The sequence below is a fragment of the Pleurodeles waltl genome, chromosome 9, assembly GCF_031143425.1.
Source record: "Pleurodeles waltl isolate 20211129_DDA chromosome 9, aPleWal1.hap1.20221129, whole genome shotgun sequence".
Classification (NCBI taxonomy): Eukaryota; Metazoa; Chordata; class Amphibia; order Caudata; family Salamandridae; genus Pleurodeles; species Pleurodeles waltl.
Genome location: NC_090448.1, coordinates 995,065,291 through 995,086,174, shown reverse-complemented (window position 1 = coordinate 995,086,174; position 20,884 = coordinate 995,065,291). Strand labels below are relative to the sequence as shown.

Here is a 20,884-nt window from a genome sequence, read left to right as displayed (position 1 = left end):
ATTAGGCCTGCTGAACTCCCCACCATTGCCAGATATGAGCCAGGGATCAATCCCATTGTCCAGGTATGAGCCCCCGTGGGTCATCAAAGAAATAGGAGAGCACTTCCGTCTGACCACGTTTCTGGCAGCCACTGCTGTTTTTCGTACCCAGTACCCAACAGAACAAACCAGCTACTGGTCCACAACAGAGGGAGTTGAGCTTGAGTCGCAAGGAATTTCATGTAGGGCGCTGACCCCCTGTTGGTGCCCGCTGGCAGGGGCACATCTTCCTTACCAATAAATTCCTCCACAACCAGGGGTCTCAAGTGAGCGGCCACAGCATACAGGTGGAGGGGGGGGGGTCACCATATTATCTTGATATTGCTCCAGCAGGTCGTGGCGGCTCCTCAGCGCAGCCTGGTCATCCAACACCCCCCCCCCCCCCCCCCCCCCCACCCAAAATGGGTTGCGAGCAGAGAATCAGTCCTGGATGTGTCCGGGCTTCAATTCCACTGGAGCGGGGACAGTAGCAGGCGTCAAACTAGGCCGGGAGGATTGTAGGCGGCAAGGAGCTCAGTCACCTGCGTCCTTAATGCAAGGCAGATGGCTCCACACCCCCTACATTTCCTTCACAGTTGAGCATGTTCAAAGGTTGTAGACCGACCTAGTAGATGTGTCCACCCAACAGAGAGAAAGCAGGGTGTGTCAAATGCAGGCCAGACAACCAGCTCCTGAAACTTCAAACCTAGGGTTCCTCACTGAGTTTTATCAGCAGATCCACAGAATATGAAATGCACTGTACTTGGGCATCAAGCAAGTCAATGGGATATATCTTTCAGGCCTATGCACAGGTTGTTTTTTTTTTTTTTGAGTGTTTGCCTCTCTAGGAACACAATTGATCCTGACAGTAATACGAAAGATAAATCTTCATTGCAGTGAAATGGGCCAGTCAGCAGTGAAACAAAGACTTGCGGAGCCTATCTGCATTTCAACTAGATAGATAGCTAGATGAAACAAACAAGACGATGCACCATAACCAAGCTTCCCTGCAGCAGACAGCCACGCAGGCTACTGACGACTTCGAATTTCAAAGTCTAGATGTTCCCGAAAAGTTCAGAAATCTTAAACTGCAATAGAATGTTCCACTTTGAGGTCTTCTGCCTTTAAATGGAAAATGTTCTCTGATTGTGGTGTAGAAGGACCTGCTCTTGACTCTCGTTCCATACTTTGCCAACAGATTCTTCTGCATCTGCCTATTTAGCACAACTGCAAAGTTCTTCATTGCAAATGCATCTGGCAGTAATAGCCAGATACCAAAAACACCTAATGAACATTACCTTTTCTCTCGTCATTGTAAAAAGCTATTAAAAAATAGTTTTCCCGATTTGTCTTCCTCTCTAGATGTCTAACTCCATTTAAGAGCTGAATATAACTGAGTGCTTCAAAGGAAGATGCTTTTTAGCCATTTCACTGGACAGCCATTCTGTTGAGAATCTGATGGAACATATCCTTTTTGCTTGCAGTAACTTTAGCCCTTTCGATAATGTACTGCATCTCAAGTTCCACAAAGATAAAGTGGTTCCTGTACCAGTTCTCAATTTATGGCAGATTAGCAAATAGTTATCTGTACGTTTTCTCAGTTATTCTGGAACTGCAGTAGGCACTTCACTGTGGATCCGAGAGAGTCCCTCAATTTCTACTTGGACTGAAGGAAGGCATCCTGAGGGGCTTTTCAGAGCTAAAACTGACTTATGGCTAAGGCAATGGCTGCCCCCAAGTTGCTTCCTGATAGTGTTTCACTTATTTCCTTATGTAGCTCACTACATGAGTAACACTCACACCTTTGACTAACACTGGGTATCAAGGCAAGTGCAGAGTTCAGTTGGACTGGTTGTGCTGCAGATACTTTATAAATAAATGTGTGGCAGAAAGAAGCCATACTTTATTACAGGTACTGCTGTCTAGTCTTAATACAACCAAGTAATTCTATGAAATGTTCTGTGGGAAACAAAAATAGGTACTCGCCTGTAACTAATTTTCCAGCTTTGGTATCTGTCAAAGATTCTCGTGTGACCCCACCCTTCCGTTTCTTATTTGCAAGACTCCTAACGGTTTACTTGTTCCCTTGTGCTTTGAAAAACTGAATGTATAGAAGTCATACTGGGCAGTGGCACTTAGTCTCACCACCTAGTTGTCTGGGTAATAAAAAGAAATACTGTGACTTGTAATCCACCTCTTGCATACCGACCCCACAGTGCGAGTTTTTCCCACTCGTTCTGAGTGAGCAGGGGGACGAGGCAAGGTTGCCTGTTGTCCTCGCTGCTCTTTGCACATGGTATGGAGCCTTTGGCTCAGAGGCTCCGCCAACAGGGACACAACTGGGGTGCCCCACTGTCTGGGGAGATCCATATTGTCTTGCTATATGAGAATGCTGTTTTAATTTACGTCCAGGGCTAAAGGACGGTTATAGGAGATATCCAGAGTATACTGCAGAAGTTCCATGCTGCCTTTGGTTTGAACGTGAGATGGGGCAAATCATGCCTATTCCCATTGCACCCAGAATGTCCCCAACAGCACTTTATTGTGGACTTCACCTGCGCTGGGATCCTTGTAGGTTTTGCTATCTCGGCATGAACATCTATCACAAGGCAAAGGATTTAATATATGGAAATCACACAAAAACATCCCTATGTCCCCAGGTGGCTTTCTGGAGCACTCTGCCACTTACAGTACAAAGTAGAGTGTTCCTCTCTAAGATGGTGATACTCCATCTGCTACTGTATTTTCATAACTTCCCAATTCATGTCCCTAGAGTTACGTTATATGCTCTGCACCCCGCCGTAGGGAGTTTTATCTAGAATAAGGAAAGATGTTGAATAGCTCTCAGTAAACTGCATTGGCCCAAAGACAGGGGAGGTTTGGGGGCTCCAAATTTTAAACATTATTTGGTGTCACAAGTACAGTGGCCATCACAGTGGCTGGCAGCACGCTTCACTAAAGAGCTTGGACTCCCAACGACCAAGGCACAGCATGTGGTCCAACAAACATTTCTTCCCCATGCCCAGCTTTGACAAGATGCCAATGGATTAGTGCAGATTTTGTTTGAGAGCTGCTGTCTCAGTCTGCACCTCATGCCTCGGATTCCCTAGGGATACCACTGAGTTCTATAGCCTCCTTTATCGAATTGTTGGGGGAGGCAGGGTGAGAAACCTGGAAGTAGGCAGGAGTGAGCACACTTGGCACCCTGTTCCAGGAATGTATACTCCTGCTATACGATTGCCTACAAGAGGTGCACAAGCTCTCAGCAGGCACCATTTCTTGGCATTTGGACGTTTACGGCATACCTCCAGAGACTCTGGGACATCACTGATCCAGATCAGGACTCACTTGTGCACACACTGTACATTATAGGCGGTGGTCGTAGGCTTGTCACTTGGTTTGCTCTAGCCCTCACAACATCATCCCTTGAGTGCCACCGGTAGGGAGTGGGAGAGGGACCTGCATTGTGAGCTGACAAGGGTAGAATTAGAGAAAGCTCTAGAATATCCCAGAAGCTGTGCCGGAACGCTAAATTCCGGTACATTCAGCACACTATATTTCATAGAGCATACCTCACTCCCAAAGCTTTATCCCAAATGTTTGGGTCCTTCTTTGGATGCTCAATGCCTACAAACGGGTGTAGACATGATGCATATGTTTTGGAGTTGCGCTGAGGCAGTAGGCATGTTGGTGGTGGTGTCCACTGCGTTGGGCGAGAATGCATCGCATGGATGTGTGCATGATGGAGGGTGCTCTACTGGGTTTGTTTTGGTGCTCAACTGTAGATAAAGCTGTCAACCTGTTTACAGATCTGGCGTTAATAGCCTGCCGGCTAATAGCCATGCATTGGAAAGCCCAGGTACTGCAGAACGTAGTCCACTGGTGTGTGCTGATGCTGAAATGGGGGCGAGTGGAGGTGGTGGCATTGAGGGAAGAGAGGCCCATGGACTGCGCAAAAACCTCATTGCAGCAGCATGGGGTGCGCTATTGCTCAGCCAGCAAATATATGAAGAAGGACTGAATGATTCCCGCTAGTACCTAAGCCAGCAGAAACAAGTCTTCCCAGGTAAGGGTCCCCCTCACCACTATGATCTGAATCCCACTCCACCAAAATTGCTCCCTTTCTCCTAGGCCCTTACCCTTGAAATGGTTAATTCTTACCTTTCAGCATGAAGCAAATTCTTCATGTGAGCAGATAGACTAAAACAGTGTTTTTTTTTTGTTTTGTTTGTTTTTTACTACAAAACCATGTTGCCATAAGCACAAAAGATCATTGGCAAAGCCAGTAGGTCTCTCCTATGTGAGAGCTATTTGCTTTGCCAATGTTTATTAGCCATGTTGTACACCAGCGTGGCTTCTGTTTGGCACGGCTAAAAGTTAGTTGCATAGGGTGAAGTGGCATGGCATCATGTGGAGGGGGTGGCGTAGAGCTGTACAGTTGAGTGTAAGCAAAGCCTCAATATAGAAGGCATGTAGAGTGAAAGCAACTTAAATAGGAAGCTGTATGTCTGTGTTAAAAGTAGGAAAGGACATTGCACGTCCAGGAATATTACCGAAATGCTTATAAAATACAAAAACAAACTGCGTTGCATAAGACGAGGAATAAAAAGACGATGGACACATACTTGGCCTAAACGTGAGGGAGGAGCTAACACAAAAGGAAGGCAGACCTAAAAAAAAATCAAAAAAGTTACCAGACCTGCAGGTCTAGTTACTTGAGTAATGTACTTGACCTAACTGTAATGCTCTAGACCAATGGTTCCCAACCGTTTGACTTCTGTGGACCCCCACTTTATCATTACTGGAACCCATGGACCCCTGTTGAATCATTATTGGAATCTGGGGAGCTCCCCCGCCCCCCCCCCCCCCCCCCCCCCCCCTCCTCAACTGAGCCATTACGGAAAGCTGGGGACCTAGTCTGTTAATATTTAATTTTTAATTTCTAAGAAGGTGTGCCACCCCACCCTCTTCCCCCTCCCCCACCCCAAGAGGCTTAGCGGACCCCCAGGTATCCCAGGACCACAAGTTGAGAACCAGTGCTCTAGACCCATAAACTAATCTCAAATTGTGCAATACTGGGCAAATATTTAATATAATCGAGACACCTATTTCTTCATTATCACATGAGAGCATCTTCAAATATGTGAGTTGAGCATATCAGCTCTAGGGGGAAAAAACTGCTTTATTTAATTTAATAGACTAATTTTCTCCATGTATAATGCAAATCTAGCCTACATAAAGGGTACACCTAACCCTTGACCTGCCTCTTAGTTCACTAACCGCATTATCATCAGGGCATTGGCAGGAATGTTTCTCATTTCATGTTTAAAACTATCTTATTTTTAATAACTATTATTAAAGCATGATGTGGAAGCGCACTTCCATTTACAGTTAGCACATTTTCCATTGAAATGCCCACAATTTCTCACCGACATGCAGTTTCACTAATACAACTATATAGCGTACAAACAATGTTTGTAAATCGGGCTTCTGCAAATACTTATCATTTGCACATGACCAACTGATTTGTTTTGATCCTATTAAAATCTTTGTTTCCATCGTACTTCTGAATTACTCAAAATGTGCTTTCCAAAATGCTGATGTATGTTGGACTAACTGTACTTTTAATTTACAAGATATTTAAATATATTGTTAGGAAGAAACTGATATCCTACAAACTTTTTGTTTCACAAGATTGTCAGACAGTTAAATAAAAATAAAAAAAGTCTAACTTTGCAGTCAGAGAAAGAAACATGAAAACCAATCTCCAGGCTAAAATAAGCAGCAATTTGTAAGAAGACAGAAGTTGACATTTCCCGTCTCGCACTGAATGCACAGTAAATGAAACAAGATTGTTTTTTTTTTTTTTTTTTTTTTTTTAATTTAAAGGCATATTTCATTTACTTTTTCAATGAACAGAACACCACCTTTTGTTGCCGAATGAGCGCTCTCACCATTACGGGCCAGTAGGCTCCAGAACTAGCTTGGCCTGATCAAATCTGACTCGCCATAGCTTGTGGGCAAGTCGATTTGTAAACAGCGACTCGCAGTAAAGCACATGTGCCGTGAAAGCAAGACCTAAAAAACTAAAACGTTTCTCTTGCCTTTCGGCTAGATTTGCACTATACAGGTACGATATACGTGACTCCAGGTGTAGAACCGATTTGAAAGTTAAAAGGTCTTATTGAATAAAAAAAAATAAAAATCATTGTACATGTTCTGCTGTGCAGCGTTAAGAAAAAATTGACAAAGTAGGGGGGCAGAGGCATGCTGATGTGGTTGCATCATTCAGTGGGAATGTGCATGCGTTCGTGTGTGCTCCTACTGAATTACGGAATGGCCATTTTATTTATTTTTCTATTGAGCAGAGAATGCAGATGCCACTTGGATTGGTAAACAAATGAAAAAATTCAGTTGCGCTAAATTGTATTTAAGTGCAGTGACCGGTAGCAAGTGCCAGCACTCCAAATAAATTATCAGAAGGGTTGAGAGAGCAATGAAGGGGCGAATGGAAGCAATTGTGGGGAGGAGCGTGAATGTTGCACACCAGAGACAACAGATTAGGAATGGAGAGTTGTGGTGATCTATGTATTGTACTGAGAGCATGGAATATCATGACATCATTACAATGATGTGATGGTATTCCATTGTGACAGTTGGGGGCTTCAGCGCTCTGTGTCCCTTTTTCTTATATGGATGCTTTATTATGAACTCTTCACTCTTTTAATTAAATTCTTCACAAAACTAACGCTGCTCGTGGATAAATCATTTCAGTGGCGACGAGGATTACAATGGATCGATGGTGGATCTCTTGAAGCTTTTGTTGGATATACAGGAAGTTGACAGATCAGCCGCTACAAAGTGCTTCATCAGTTTCTAAGTGAGCCGTTTCTTTTTCTATTATGTCGCGCTGTTAGGGGCACAGAGCTGTCGGCACTGTTTCAGTGCCGCTAGGATATTTAATTTTATTTTTGCCAGAAGCGATTGGTCTAGTCAGATTTCGATGTACTTTGCGCCCATGGTACTGCTTGTGTAAACAGCGTGGCTTGTTTGTGCCGGCACTGCGCGAGCGCTCATTTATTTGCTGAGAGCGCTCATTTATTTGCAGAGAGCGCTCGCTGGTTTGCGGACTTTTGGGCAAAGTGTAGAGCCGGCAAGGCTGTTAATAGTGGCACATATCCGCGACAGGTGCGCACAGCATACACTGCTGTTGCCATGGCTCCGGCACAGCGCGTGTAAGAACACGAACGTGGCTGTACCCACGCGGCACACCGCGTGTGAGGACACAAACGCAGCTGTTTGGACGCGTACATTTTTCCATCGTGCTGTCTTTCCTTACCTGTTTTCTGACGCCAAAACCAAGAGGGTTTTCCTGCTCTTCTCTCCAGAGGGATCCTCAATTTTCAACACTCGTCTCAAAGAATAAAGATAGAAAACGGACTTCGGTCAAGGAAGAAAAAAAATAGAAGATGGACTTGGAGATTTAACTCTTCCTCTTATGCTCAGTTCGGCCATTTTTTTTTTTTTTTTTTAATGGGGACATTAACTTTGAGCATAACAATGTTGAACATGTTCAGTATTTAATACAATAGTGAAAGTATATGAACAATATAAAAACAGTATAAATAAATAATAAGTATAATATATATACATTTAAATACATTTTAAAACGTACAGAATGTTATACCTCCAGCGCCTTTTCTACAAGACCCTGGCGATCCACCTCTTGAATGGAAGTTGTGGCTACGCTCGTTCAAGGCATATCTTGGAGCAATAGATGGCCACAAATTTAGACCAGAAAGAAAAAAAAGCTTATAGTATTATCTGGGTGTTGAAGGCCAGAACATTTTTGATCATCTTCCGGCCTATGAATTGGCTGAAGAGGAGGAACTGGATGAGTTTGAAATGGCCATTGCTCAACTAGATAAATATTTTATCAAAACAAAGAACATCGTGGTACATCAATACAAATTTTTCACAAGATCACAAAGCTCCAGTGAGAGCATAGACACTTTTATAACTGCATTGAAGGTTTTAGCAGCCAAGTGCGAATTCGAGAACTTTACATCACAACTCATCAGAGATCAGCTAATTGCCAGGTGTCATTCAAAAAGAATCCAAGAGAAATTACTAACATGCAAGGATCCTTCGTTAGACAAGGCCATTGACATTGCCAAAAGCATTGAATGTTCGATGGAAGACGCCAAACAACTAGAAGCATCTATGTCCAAGACAACCATTTCTGGAGCAGTTGGTAATGCGCAAAATAGCAACAACAAGAAACCAGATTATTTTGAGGGAAAAAAACAGGACAACACTTCAGTCAGGAATAAGTTTAATCAGAAACCAATATGTTACAGATGCGGTTCTTCTATGCATGTGTCATCTTTTAAGAGCTGCCCAGCGATTTATCAACAGTGCAGAAATTGTAACAAAACAGGACATTTTGCAAGAGTGTGTAGGAGCGCCAGAAAGAACAATATTAGTTGTATGTTGAGTGATGACACTGAAAGTGTTGTGGGTGAACAAATGAATGAGTATGTCTTAGTTGTCAAAGATGTTGCCAGTATCAACAAGGTTGTCAATGAACCGGATATTGATGTAATTATTGAGGAGACAAAAATCAAATTATTAGTAGATACAGGGGCCCGAATAACCATTATAGCACAAGACAAATATAAGGAAAATTGGGCTTCCAAAATTCTCTGTCCTCCAGATGTAGCCACAGTTGCATTTGAAGGCAGCAAAATTGATTTGCTGGGTTATTTCTGGGCATCATTGACTATTTTGGATAAGACATTACGGGGTAAAGTCTATGTTGCCAAGAAAGGTATCAATGTTCTAGGGCTACTTCAAGCAGAATTCAATCTTGCTATTAAGCCGGGTCGAGACAAACCTGTAGTAATAGAAAAAGAAAGTTTAAGTCCAATTAATGTTGCTTCTAATCAGATATGTGATTGGCAACAGAAATTTTAAAAATTGTTTTGTGAACAGTAAAATCACTAATTATGCGCACAGGATAAAACTCAAGCATGGTGCTGTCCCTGTCAAGCAAACTGAGAAATGTACCCTTGAGTGCGAGTTCTGAATTGTCCAGTCTGTTAAAAGAAATGTGTAAACAAGGGGTAATCGAAAAAGTTGAAGCAACATTGTGGTTGTCTCCTATAGTTTTAGCCAAGAAAAAAACAGGTGGCTTAAGGAATGTGTGTGGATTTGAGAAGCTTAAACGAGGCAGTATGGGTAGACCGTTTTCCACCTCAGAGAATTGATAATTTGATTGCTAAAATTGGTTCATCCAGGTGGTTTACCAAACTAGACTTAGTCGGCCTATCACCAAGTGGATTTAGATGCAGATTCAAGACATTTGACAGCGTTTATTACTCCTGATGGAACCATTCAATTCTGCAGATTACCTTTTGGCTTAGCCTCGGCGGCCGCAGCCTTTCAAAGTTTAATGTCAGACATGTTTCCTGATAATCCCAATGTTGTAATTTTTCAAGATGATATTTTGGTGTTTTCCTGTTATGAATTGACACACGATAAAGTTTTAGAAGAAGTTCTATGTACATTAGAAAAGAGGTGTGACATTTAGAGGAGACAAATGTGTTTTCAAAGCCAGGGAGATTGAATATCTTGGCCATGTCTTCTCAGAGGGTGGTGTTAAACCTAAACCAAGTTTAGTCAAAAGCATATTAGAGGCACCAGCTCCTAAATCCATAGACCAGCTTCTGTCATTTCTTGGTTTGTGCGAATTTTATGCTAAATTCCTAAACAAAATTCGCAAAAAACACAGAATGCTTTAGAGTAGCATTGAAGAGTTCCGTATTCATGTGGTCTGATGAATGTAACAGAATGTTTGAACAGATCAAACATAAAATTGTTGATGTTTCCCGCCTTACAACCGTTTTCAGAAAAAAGGAGTACTGTAGTAACCGTTGATGCATGAGAGTATGGTCTTGGGGCTGTTCTTTCACAATTGTCTGATGATGGGAGAGAAAATACAGTGGGGTTTGCATCAAGAACATTGACAGGTTGAGCGCAAGTATTCTGTTATCGAATAATAACTCATAGCTTGTGTGTGGAGTATTGAGAAATGTAAACAGTAACTGTGGGGTAGACCCTTCATGTTGAAAACTGATCGTAGACCTCTGGTGGAAATACTATCTGGCAGAAAAATGAAACGTTAAACTGCACGAATTGCTAGATTATCTGCCAAGTTACTGGAGTTGACCTTTACAGTTAAATATATTCCTGGTGGGAAAAATAGGAGGGCAGATTGTTTATCTAAGTTACCCGTTGAAGATAGTGATGAACAGGAATGGGAAACAGAAATCGAAGAATGTTTTGTTGCTTGCGTAACTGAAAATGACATGCCTTTAGATGAAGAAGAATGGACAAAGGAAGTGTTAAATGACAAAATGTTGTGTGAAGTAATGCGCATGGTCAAAGTAGGCTGGCCTAAGGAAAAGTGTTTACCTTCAGAGCTTCAACCGTTTTGGAAAATATCCGAGGAACTGTCTATTGAAGGTGATAAATTAGTCCGAGGGAAGAAACTTGTTCCACCTGTATGTTTGAGGAGGAATTTAATTACTGCATCACATTCTGGTCATCTGGGGGCCACGATTACTAAAAGAAAATTGAGGTCTGATTTTTGGTGGCCAGGGATGGATAAAGAAATTGATGACTTTGTCAGAAACTGTACAAGATGTTGCACCAGTGATAAGGTGTTGATTACTGAAGGTGTGACGAGTACATTTGTTCCGTCTCCCGCAAGAGCTTGGCAAAGACTGGGGCTTGATTTTCTTGGTCCTTATCACATTTTGCCTCCTGACATGAGATATTTTGTGGTCATAGTTGACCATCTATCCAGATGGGTAGAAGTTGAACCGGTAAGGTTTCCCACCACTCAAGTTGTGATCAATTGTTTAAAGAAAATCTTTAGTCGTGAAGGTTTCCCAGAGCAAATCTTAACTGACAATGGGGTTCAATTTGTGTCATCAGAGATGCTTCAGTTCTTGAGTAAATGTGGTGTCAATCACATAAGAACACCACTTTATCATCCACAAAGTAATGGCATAGTAGAGCGATTCAAACGCGTTTTGGTAGACTGTATTCAGGCTTCTTACAGAAATCACTTATCAGTAGACCAAGCAATAAAGGAGCTAGTTTGGTTTTATCGCACTACACCTCATGTTGCCACTGGGAAAACCCCTTTTGAGCAAATGAGAGGGAGATTAGCATCTACGGAAGTATGTTCTTTTTGGATGGTAAAGTTGTTACATGAGGGTAGTGACTTGAAGGAGGCCTGGCAAGTTGCAGAACACAATGCTAATTTGAGTGGATTACGGAGATCAGACGAAAATAACAGAATTAAGGAATTGCAGGTGGGTGATTGGGTAAGAGTAAAGAACCCGGTGTTAGAAAAGGTCTGTCTAAATTTAAAGATTCTCAACAGATACGTGAAGTACGTAAGATAGCGGTGATGTTATCAGATGGGAGTTGGTGGAGTACTTCACGTATAGCGTTGGATCCGGCTGCACGAAAACAGGTTGAGAATACACAATTCAGCAGAATAAGTAAACCAGGTAGTGGTTGTCATAGAAATAGAACAAGTACTAGAATTTGTCACAAACGAAAGAAATTTCAAGACTTTATCACGTATTAGTAATATATATATATATAATGTATATATTACAGCACACATTTTGTGTCACTCAATATTTGTGGTATAGCAGTTAACGGTAATGTTGTAGTAGGTTATTGTTTTATTTCAGTCTTGTTATATAAAAAAAAGGGGGGGGGAAATAATGTGGTGATCTGTGTATTGTACTGAGAGCATGGACTATCATGACATCAATACAATGATGTCATGGTATTCCGTGTTCCATTGTGACAGTTGGGGGCTTTAGAGCTCTGTGCCCCTTTTTGTTATATGGACGGTTTAATATGAACTCTTGGCTAATTAAATTCTTCACAAAACTACCGCTGCTCGTGGATAAATCATTTCAAGAGTGCATGGTTTGGGGAGGAGCCCGAGAGGGCAAAAGCTGGGAAAACATGCACACTCGTGGAATACTTAACAAAAAAGGGGGGAAGTAGTTACTTAAAAACGAGACGTGAAAGGATAAGTCAGCCAGTCAAAAAATGTCAGAGTGCACGTGTTCCAGGAGAGGGACAAAAACAACTAAGTAAACCATTTAAGAAGCAAGCGAACGAGTCGTCTAAGCCAATGGTAAGTAATGGGCGATCTGCAAGCCCCCTACTTTTTTCGTAAATCCACAAAAGCTCTATCTGGTTGGTGAGACAAGTCCCGCTAATCTAGAAGAGCAGTTTTTCTGCTGAAGGACTCTGACATGCCCCCATCAGTCCAATTTGTCATTCATAGCCCAGCATACTATTGGAGCAGTTCGCTGTCGCTGAGCGCATTCTCATGAACCAGAGGAAGAACGCGTATTGAGAGAATGAATGTTGAAATACACGGAAAACGACGCTCTCGATTGTTTTCCGACTGACCAGCCACAAAAGCGGCCTCCAGAGTCCTCAGTTGCAAGAAAATGAACTCTTTCAACGGCTGCCTATTTTAGTATGCACCATATTGCAGGAATTGCACGTTCTTTAACATGAATTTGTTTTATATAAAGGTTGTCTTCTCCTGAGCTCGGGAAACCTTTGGGAAGACCCAGTTTTTGTCAGTTGACATTAAAGTGTCAATTTGAAAGTTTGAAATTGGTATGCAATGTACTTATGCACGCAAACTGGTGGATTTCTTGTGCAATCTGAGTTATCTCTAGCTGCAATGCCAAGTAATTTAATGAAATGCATTTTATTTCTAATTCTTAACCGTTTGGTCCTCTGCAACGATCAATTTAGTGAATGCGCCAATGTGTTTGGAGTGAAATGGGAATTTTTCTGTGTGTATCTTGTAATGTGGTTGATTTGTAAAATGTTTTGGGTTCGTACATGAAGTACGCGGAGTGCTAATCTGTGGAGGAATAATGGCAATACAAACTTTGACTACTTATATTTAAAAAAGACTAAACATTTAAAGTATCACAAGGCATCATTTCTAGCTGAGAGAATGAAAAATGTATTAATTTCTATTTGTTTTTTTTTTGTAGGACTTCTGTCATGCATCTCAAGCCATATCACAAGTTATCAAAGAAAGATCCATCATTAGAATCCAGTCTAAATACAAGAGACCAGGTCAACCACCGAATTGCTGCAAAAGAAGAAAAATACACGCCTACAAACCAGAGCTTTCACGCGCCACCTGTCAATGCTTCATACCATAGACCTTTGGAATCCACCTGTCTGTGCATTGCTGATGGAAAAAGCCCACCAAATAGTCTCGATGGTAAAGGAAAGGTGTATGCTTCTCCTTTGGCAACTCACCATGGGGAAGAAGGGGAAGGGACGCTGGATATACGAGCAGTCATTAAACCTGGAAATACAAAAGAAAAGATTGCGTTTTTTGCATCACACCAGTGTAGCAACAATCGGACTTGCACAATGAAGCACATGGGATTTTTGTACAGAACCACGTGGGAAATAAATGGAAGAGCTGCAAAACGAAGAAAAAAATCAATGGAACTTAAAGCAAAAACCAATGTAGAAAAAGCAAAGGGACCAAACAAGTGTCACCAGTTTGAGCCTTTTGCATGCGGCATAAACCATTGCTCTGTACATCTTGTCGAAGGCAGCAATGCAATATTTTCGGACGGATCGTCTGTAATAAATATGGTAGCTTTCCTTGAACAGCGAGCAAGTGCTTTAATTTCGGATGCAACAAAAAAGTGCACCAACTCTTCCAGTGCGGCAAGATTAGCAGTACAATCCAAAAATGTGCTTTCTGTTTCTGAGCATTTCAAAGCAATTGGCCCGTGTGAGATGCCCTTCTCGAAAGGAAGTTTTGAAAGCGGCGAGCAGGAGAGTGAAGCAATCTGTGTTCTGGACATGGTTGCTAAACTTGAGTCCGAGTGTTTGAAACACCAGAGTGAACGCAATTCAGGAAGTCTGTCCAGAAATAACAGTTTCCGTAGACATGTTGGGAGGATGCTACTCGCCAGTGCTTCAAATTCTGATGGTGCTGAAAAAGAGCAGTCAAAAACGAGCGACTCCAAGACAGAAAATGGCAGTTTTATGCACCAACATCATTCAGGCACAAGTGCAAATCGGCTTTCTGGGGATGAGGAATCCTCTGTGCCTTGTGTAATGAATCTGCTGCCAGAAAGGAAAAATTTCAGCTCGCCTGCTTTAGAGCTTGAAAAGGGAACATCATTGAAAACTGTAAGTTCGGCCCTAGAAATACATGCCAGTGCTGTAGAAAAGATCCTCCCTCTTTGTTCAAGGGCTGTTGTGTTAGCACCAAAGTGCAGTCCGAGTAAGCGTGAGAACAATAACTTTTCATCTGAGGAAGCAGTAACCTGTTCTGAAACATTTGCCGGGGACTCAGTAACAGTAACTAATGCGCGGGTATGTGTTTCTGTAGCTCAGAAGGTATATGCACAAGAAAAGACTTTCAATTTCACTTTTTCTAAGGACCCCCTTCCAGGAACTTTATTTTTTCAGTATCGTGATGATCAAAGTCATAATGTCAATTCAGAATTATGTGAAAATGCTGAAGAAAATGTACAGTGCACAAACCGGATGAAATCTGCTTCTGAAGATAAAGACTGTAAGAACAAACCTATTATATCTCTGGACACCGTTTCCATCGCTTATGTTGGTAGTGAGTCTACTGCAATAAACACCAGCCTTAAAAGGCAGGTTTCTCTCGATTTCTGGAAAATCAGGTATAGAATTCAGCAACTTCTTGAACCTCAACAATATATGGTGTTTTTGCCGCATCACATTATGGTAAATATATTTAGGTTTCTTCCAACTAAAACTCTGGCAGCTCTTAAATGCACTTGTCACTATTTTAAGTTTATAATTGAATACTATGACATAAGGCCTGTAGATTCTCTGTGGGTTTGTGATCTACGCTACAAAGACGATCCTTGCAAACAGTGCAAAAAGAAGTATGTGAGAGGGGATGTTTCTCTGTGCTGGTGGCACCCTAAGCCCTACTGTCAGTCTCTGCCATATGGGCCTGGATACTGGATGTGCTGCCATAGGTCTCATAAAGACAGCCCTGGCTGTAAAGTTGGACTTCATGACAATCGCTGGGTCCCTGCTTGTCATAGCTTTAACCGACACATGTATAAGAAAAGAATGGAATTTGAGAGAGTGGACTGGTAGTGCTACTAACATGTATGTAAATAGGAGAAGTACAATTAATTTCCTTGTGCTGTTTACTTTGTGCGTGTGTGTATATATATATCAAGTGTTCTGATGGTTGTAATACAAGAGACTAGAGCCTTTAACTTGGAATTGAAACACAATCGATGCTTCTCTTATACATGACTAATTGTTGCAACGTGGCTAAAATGGCGTTGCAGCTGTTAATGTGTTTTTACATGTCTTGTTTCAAAGCCTGTACATTCTGTATAATTAATATATATATAAATGTTTCTGCAAAGAAACTCTTACGGAGTTAAATAAATCATGACATGTTGGCTGAACTGGAAAGTGTCAGAGCAAAGGGTATCAAAAAGTCTGAGGTAAAACTCAAGGCAGGTTTTTGTATAATTTCAAAGCATGCAGGGGTTCCTTCATGCCTGACTTATTTTCTTTCAATAAAATGTGCCTCTTAAATGCTTGCTTCTTCATGTAAAGTGTAATACTTAAGTTCTTTCTTTGCTGACATTTTGATATGTTCATTTTTGTCAATGGGGGTGGGGGGAGAATATGCACATAGCTGGAGCTAAACATGATGTTTTTAAGCCATTGCAGTGTTGGCAAAAAAAAGTCTAATCGATTTAAGCTATTTTGCTATACTAAGGTAAATATGTAGTCTGGCTTCATGGATGCCTTTTTCCTGGCACTTGTGAATGTACTATTATTTTTGCGTTTTTGCTAGTACCAAAAAGGACTTTGGAAACGCTACACTTCTATTTGTTGTTGCATTTTTGCCACTGAGGCAGGCATGGGCTTTCACTGATTGATGTCTGTTAGTGGTAGTTCTCCATGATGCGTAGGTACGCATTAACCCATACTTCTCCTCTGCTCCTTCGATACTTGAGGTTGCTACTTGGGTTACAATATTGTATGGGACTGTTCTATAATAGTTTTTTCTTCATGGAATTGCGTGTCCAAGTCATGTCTCCAGGAGGTCTCCAACAACTGTCTGGTTTGGTCATTCAGTAAGTTTTTCTTGGTATCTGTCGAGGATGTCTGCGGTAACTGCTTGGTATATTGAATGGTAAGTAGGCGATTTGCGTTATTTTTACTCTGAACTGACAGTTTAGGGTATATTATAGTCCATGTACCTAAACAGATTGTTCACACCAGGTGTTAATGTGGCCAATACTGCTTTGTGTGCTCAGATGTCTAAGTCCTTACTTACTGTGGTTCTGAACCAAACTTTAAATGATGGCTTCTATTGTGCTCCTCGCCACATTTTCCAATTACCTGACTGCTCTTGTCTTTGTAAGTAGCAATCTTTAAAAAAAAAAAAAAAAAAAAACTAAGTAGAAATCTTAATAGACCTGTAACTTCAACCACAAGTTTCTCTTCTCAATAGTGTTGTTGTGTGTGGTTCCCAAGCACTTGTAGTTGTCTGTGCTTGTTAAGATATTGAAAAACTCACTTTTACAGTAGACTGTTCCTTTTCTCAACTTTATTCATATTTCATTTAACGCAACCCTGGACATCTAACAGTCCTCACATTTGAACCTCAGCCGAAGGAGCCTAAACTGAATGGACCATAAAACATACTACTGGCTTGGGTATATTCCATGGAAGTTTATTCAAATCCTATCTGTAGTCACTCACCATAAGACCACTAATACTGGAATTCGGAATGTTATACTGCCACCTATATATCCACCTCAGGGTTGCTGAAATTGTGCATGATAACGCTTTAGTACTAGCCTACATTTTGGAAGCTTTCTTTCTCAGAAATTGAAGCCTTTGTTTTCTGTCATTAGGAGAAAAATGGTACAGGGCCTTCCAGACATGCTAACATTGTGAGTGCTACAGATCATTAGCACTAAGTCCATGACCTAGAAATGTATTTTCTGCCACAAATGCAACAATACTTTTGGTTGTAGTAGAGGTTTTTGACTGGCTTGTCTTGGATCTGGTTTCCATTGAATATATATTTTTAAAGAATTTAAACTGAGGCCTCTACAGTAATCCCATTTGATGAATGACACAGAATTAGAATGGTTGAGTTTAATATTGCAAAGTTAGTAGCCGGGCCCATTGCAATGATTAGAGCAAAAGAGAAAAAAACCTTGAACAGTTCTCAAATGTAATTGTATTAATTAATGCTGCTCATGTCTACGAATTCATTTAAGGTAAGTTGAGACTAATTCTGGCCTTGAAAAAGCCCTCTTTGCTGCTAAGCAGTTGAAATCTGCACTTTGCATTGTACCCAGGTCTTTTGCAGTCCTGAAGATCAACATCAACAGTTTATATTAGGCCGAGGAATTATAGGTTCCTGCCAAACTGATTCATTAATAGCTTCTGCAACCCAAAATATTTAACCCTTCTTCCGAATAGTTTTTTCTTCAAGAAAGTAATTCCTCTTGTAGAAGTGAACAGAAAGACTTATTTGATAGACGTTGCATAGATGTGAAAATTGAAAATGCCTTGTAGTTTTAGAACGCAGACCATCCGTTAGAACTTTTGCTTATTTCGTGGAAAGTGTGAAAAACGATTTTGGAAATATTATTATTTCAAAGATTTAAGTGGTTTCCTGGACCTTGTTATTTTTTAAATCTGAAATGTTACTCCAAAATCCACACAGTTTGCCCACCATGGTACCTATGGGCTTTCACCCTATGTTGGTGGCTAAGCATTTCAGCCATAAAAAAAAAGAAAAAACCTGAAGCAAATGAACAGACTTCAAATGTTCTAGTGCAGTTGTTGATTCAGACTCGTGGCAGCCATGAACTCTTTCTGACTGGTGAGCAGTCTAATGCCATGCATTTTAGCGGTAACTAATGGCACACTAGTCAGTATGACTTGCTTTCTTGAACTTGTGCTTATTATCAAGAACTGTTTCTGAAAAACATGATGCACATGCATTATCCGAAATGGAGGTAGAGTTGTTCTGCTTTTCAGAAGAAATTGGAATGTGGGATTTGCCAGTGCATTTTAAGTATTAGTCACAGACCTATTTTAAGGTGCTCTTTCCTGCATACTGGATGGCTTGCGCAAGTGGGGTGTGTTAATTTAATTAATAATCCACCTATAGAGTTCAGTGGATTTTGGTTTGGACTGTTCTCCTGACGTAATCTTTCTCAAATCCTGTAAAACTGAAATGAAGGGTTGTTCTCTTGTGTGCATCCCTGCTTAGGTGCGTTTGTTGATAATTTTGCATTGCTTAGTTCCATTTATCTCGTTGTTAGTGTTTTGCAGTTAAAGGTTGAGTAGTCTGTAACCCTTTAAAACTTTAAACTGAAGTGACTGACATTCCTCACCTATGGATAGAATACTTTCTTCTTGTCATTGAAGAAAACTATTTTTGACAAATGGGAGAAGAGCTCCATCCATAAATCAGTGTTGCTCGGTATAGCTGTTAACTGTTTCAGAATCCCCATGGTTAGCAGCACTGGGCTGACTACATCTTGGTGACTAACGGAGGAGTCTGTTTTCATTTGCATTCTTAGAGGCTTACTTCATCTCCTACTATTCACTAGGAACAAGTTGTATGGAGAACAGATTTTTCCTTTCTCCTCAAGAGTTACTAATATAATAACCATATTATGAAATTACCCTCCTCTCTTTAGAGGGTCCAACAACAAAGTACTTTGTTTTTCCACTTTTAAGCTGACAATGTTGGCTCTGCCAAACTGGTCTGTGGGTATGTCTTGTAGATTGAGATTTCCAGGTTTTTTTTGTGGGGGGGGGGGGGGGAGGGGGGAGACATACTTACTAATGATTTATTTTCTGGTGGTTGTTTCCAAATTAAAGAGGGTACCTGGTTGCTAACAGGCTATGATTCTACATTCTGCTTAAATGGTATTCTGTGCTGAAATGTCAGACTAGGACTTGGGATACAGTTGTTACAGAGATCAGGGTTTTGAATAAGGCATCGCTTTTGACATTATGGTAAACCGGTGAGGAAGACTGCATCCATGAAAGATTACCTCAAAATAATGCTTTTCGATTGGTGTTTCATCTTTATCACACTGTTGCCACACTATCACTGCCATTTTTTTTGTCCATCAATCTGAGGTTCCCTTTGTATTGATAAATTTTGTTGTGACCCTGAAGATGAAACACAGACCTGGCTTTTCTAATTCGACTATCTTAAACCAGCTAATATTTCCCCTAGTCACAGTACATATGCTTCTACAAACTTTTTGATAATAAACTGTTGCACAAAACCCAGCTTTTTAGCTTTCCATATATCCCCAAGTATGATTAGAATGTTTTCTGCAAGCTGAGCTTTCGTGGGAATGCCAGTCATGTGAAGACATTTGGTGACTCTTATGCACTTCAGTCTATGTGGAGCCCACACCCTAAACAAGCCCATCTCTCCTGAAAGCTTAGAGAGCTCACAGCAGCATTTGTGGATAGTTTTTTGTTTTTTATTGTCTTATCTACTCAGCATATTGGTACAGCCAAACGTAATTTTCTTCCCCAAAGCACACATTGCAACTTTTCTTTTTAAATCTTCAAAGGAACTTTTTTGTTTTATTGCCTGTCTTTTTTTTTAATAATGAATCACATTCTTACACTTTACTCGCTGAGGAGTATGGTACTCAGTGAGTTAATGCTCGTATTATTGGTCGACAATCTACACTTTTTGTTAATGTGCTGGAAAGCGAATTGATTATTTTCTTGTTAAAGTTTGTTTTTATCTTGTTATGCAATTTATTTTGAAAACATGTTTCTTACACTTTAAAAACTGCTTGTTACTAATGTGGAAAAACGTGCGTGGAGTGTCGTCTAGTCCAGAGTGCCTTAATGTAGAAGCTATCTTTAAAATGTTTGATTAAAAATGTCTAAACTACCTTTTGCTTTTAATGTAGATAGGTATACATCCAGCAGTGTATGTTTCTTGTATAATCTGCACACTTTGGTCCTTCATTGGGTTCCAGTTGATTAACATAAAGAATTGTTCCTTTTTATGCAAGCCTTTTACTCACTGTCCATGTTGATGATTTGTTAGCAGATGTTTGCCCTTAAGGTTTGGATATGAATAGCGGCAACGTGTATCAGTGTATTAAATTATGTTTAAAGTTTGCAGTCCAGTTTACACTTAACATGTTATTGCGGTCCATGCTATTTATTTTTGAATGTTCCTTCATCAGGGTATACAAATAAAATCAATAAATGAATAATTTTACTTGATAATTCTATTTTCTTGGTTTCTAAATATTTTTTTCTACAGACTATATATTAGAACGAAAAAGATCGTCACATTAGTGCTGCTGTGATTAATTTGCGGCTGAGTGGTGGATTAATTAAAAACAAATAGTTTCATCTTTGTCCGAACGTTTCAGCTCATTAACAAGATCCGGAGGATGCTGAACAAAATTAATACGGATTTGTAAAACTTTGTTTTAAATAAAAAAAAAAGTCTGTTTCCTTATCACAAAAGGCTTGGGAATTTTGTAAATCAGGAGAGGCAAGAGAACATACCACCTTAAAGAGTTCTTTAGGTTCATTAACTGCTTCCTTAATCTTAAGAGTAAACAAATCAGTTTAAGCTTTCCTAATAGCCTGTTTGTAATCCCCAAGCAGCGCCTTGAGTTTAGCACCTTTCCAAATCACGGTCTAATTTCCATTCACGCTCCTGGCATCTATA

The 20,884-nt window shown here is 40.6% G+C and overlaps 1 protein-coding gene across 2 annotated transcripts in view; it reads left to right on the top strand.

Annotated features, from left to right (window-relative positions):
* Positions 1-20,422, top strand: part of FBXO34 (F-box protein 34) — a 140,646-nt gene extending 120,224 nt beyond the window's left edge. Inside the window, exons 2-3 of one of the 2 annotated variants that reach the window (XM_069208535.1) lie at positions 6,793-6,898; positions 13,137-20,422. In XM_069208535.1, coding sequence (XP_069064636.1) covers positions 13,147-15,258 — 2,112 coding nt within the window. In that variant the 5' untranslated portion in view covers positions 6,793-6,898; positions 13,137-13,146 and the 3' untranslated portion in view covers positions 15,259-20,422. The remainder of the gene's footprint in view (positions 1-6,792; positions 6,899-13,136) is intronic. The other variant, XM_069208534.1, reaches the window with a different exon arrangement.
* The last annotated feature ends 462 nt before the right edge of the window (positions 20,423-20,884 follow it).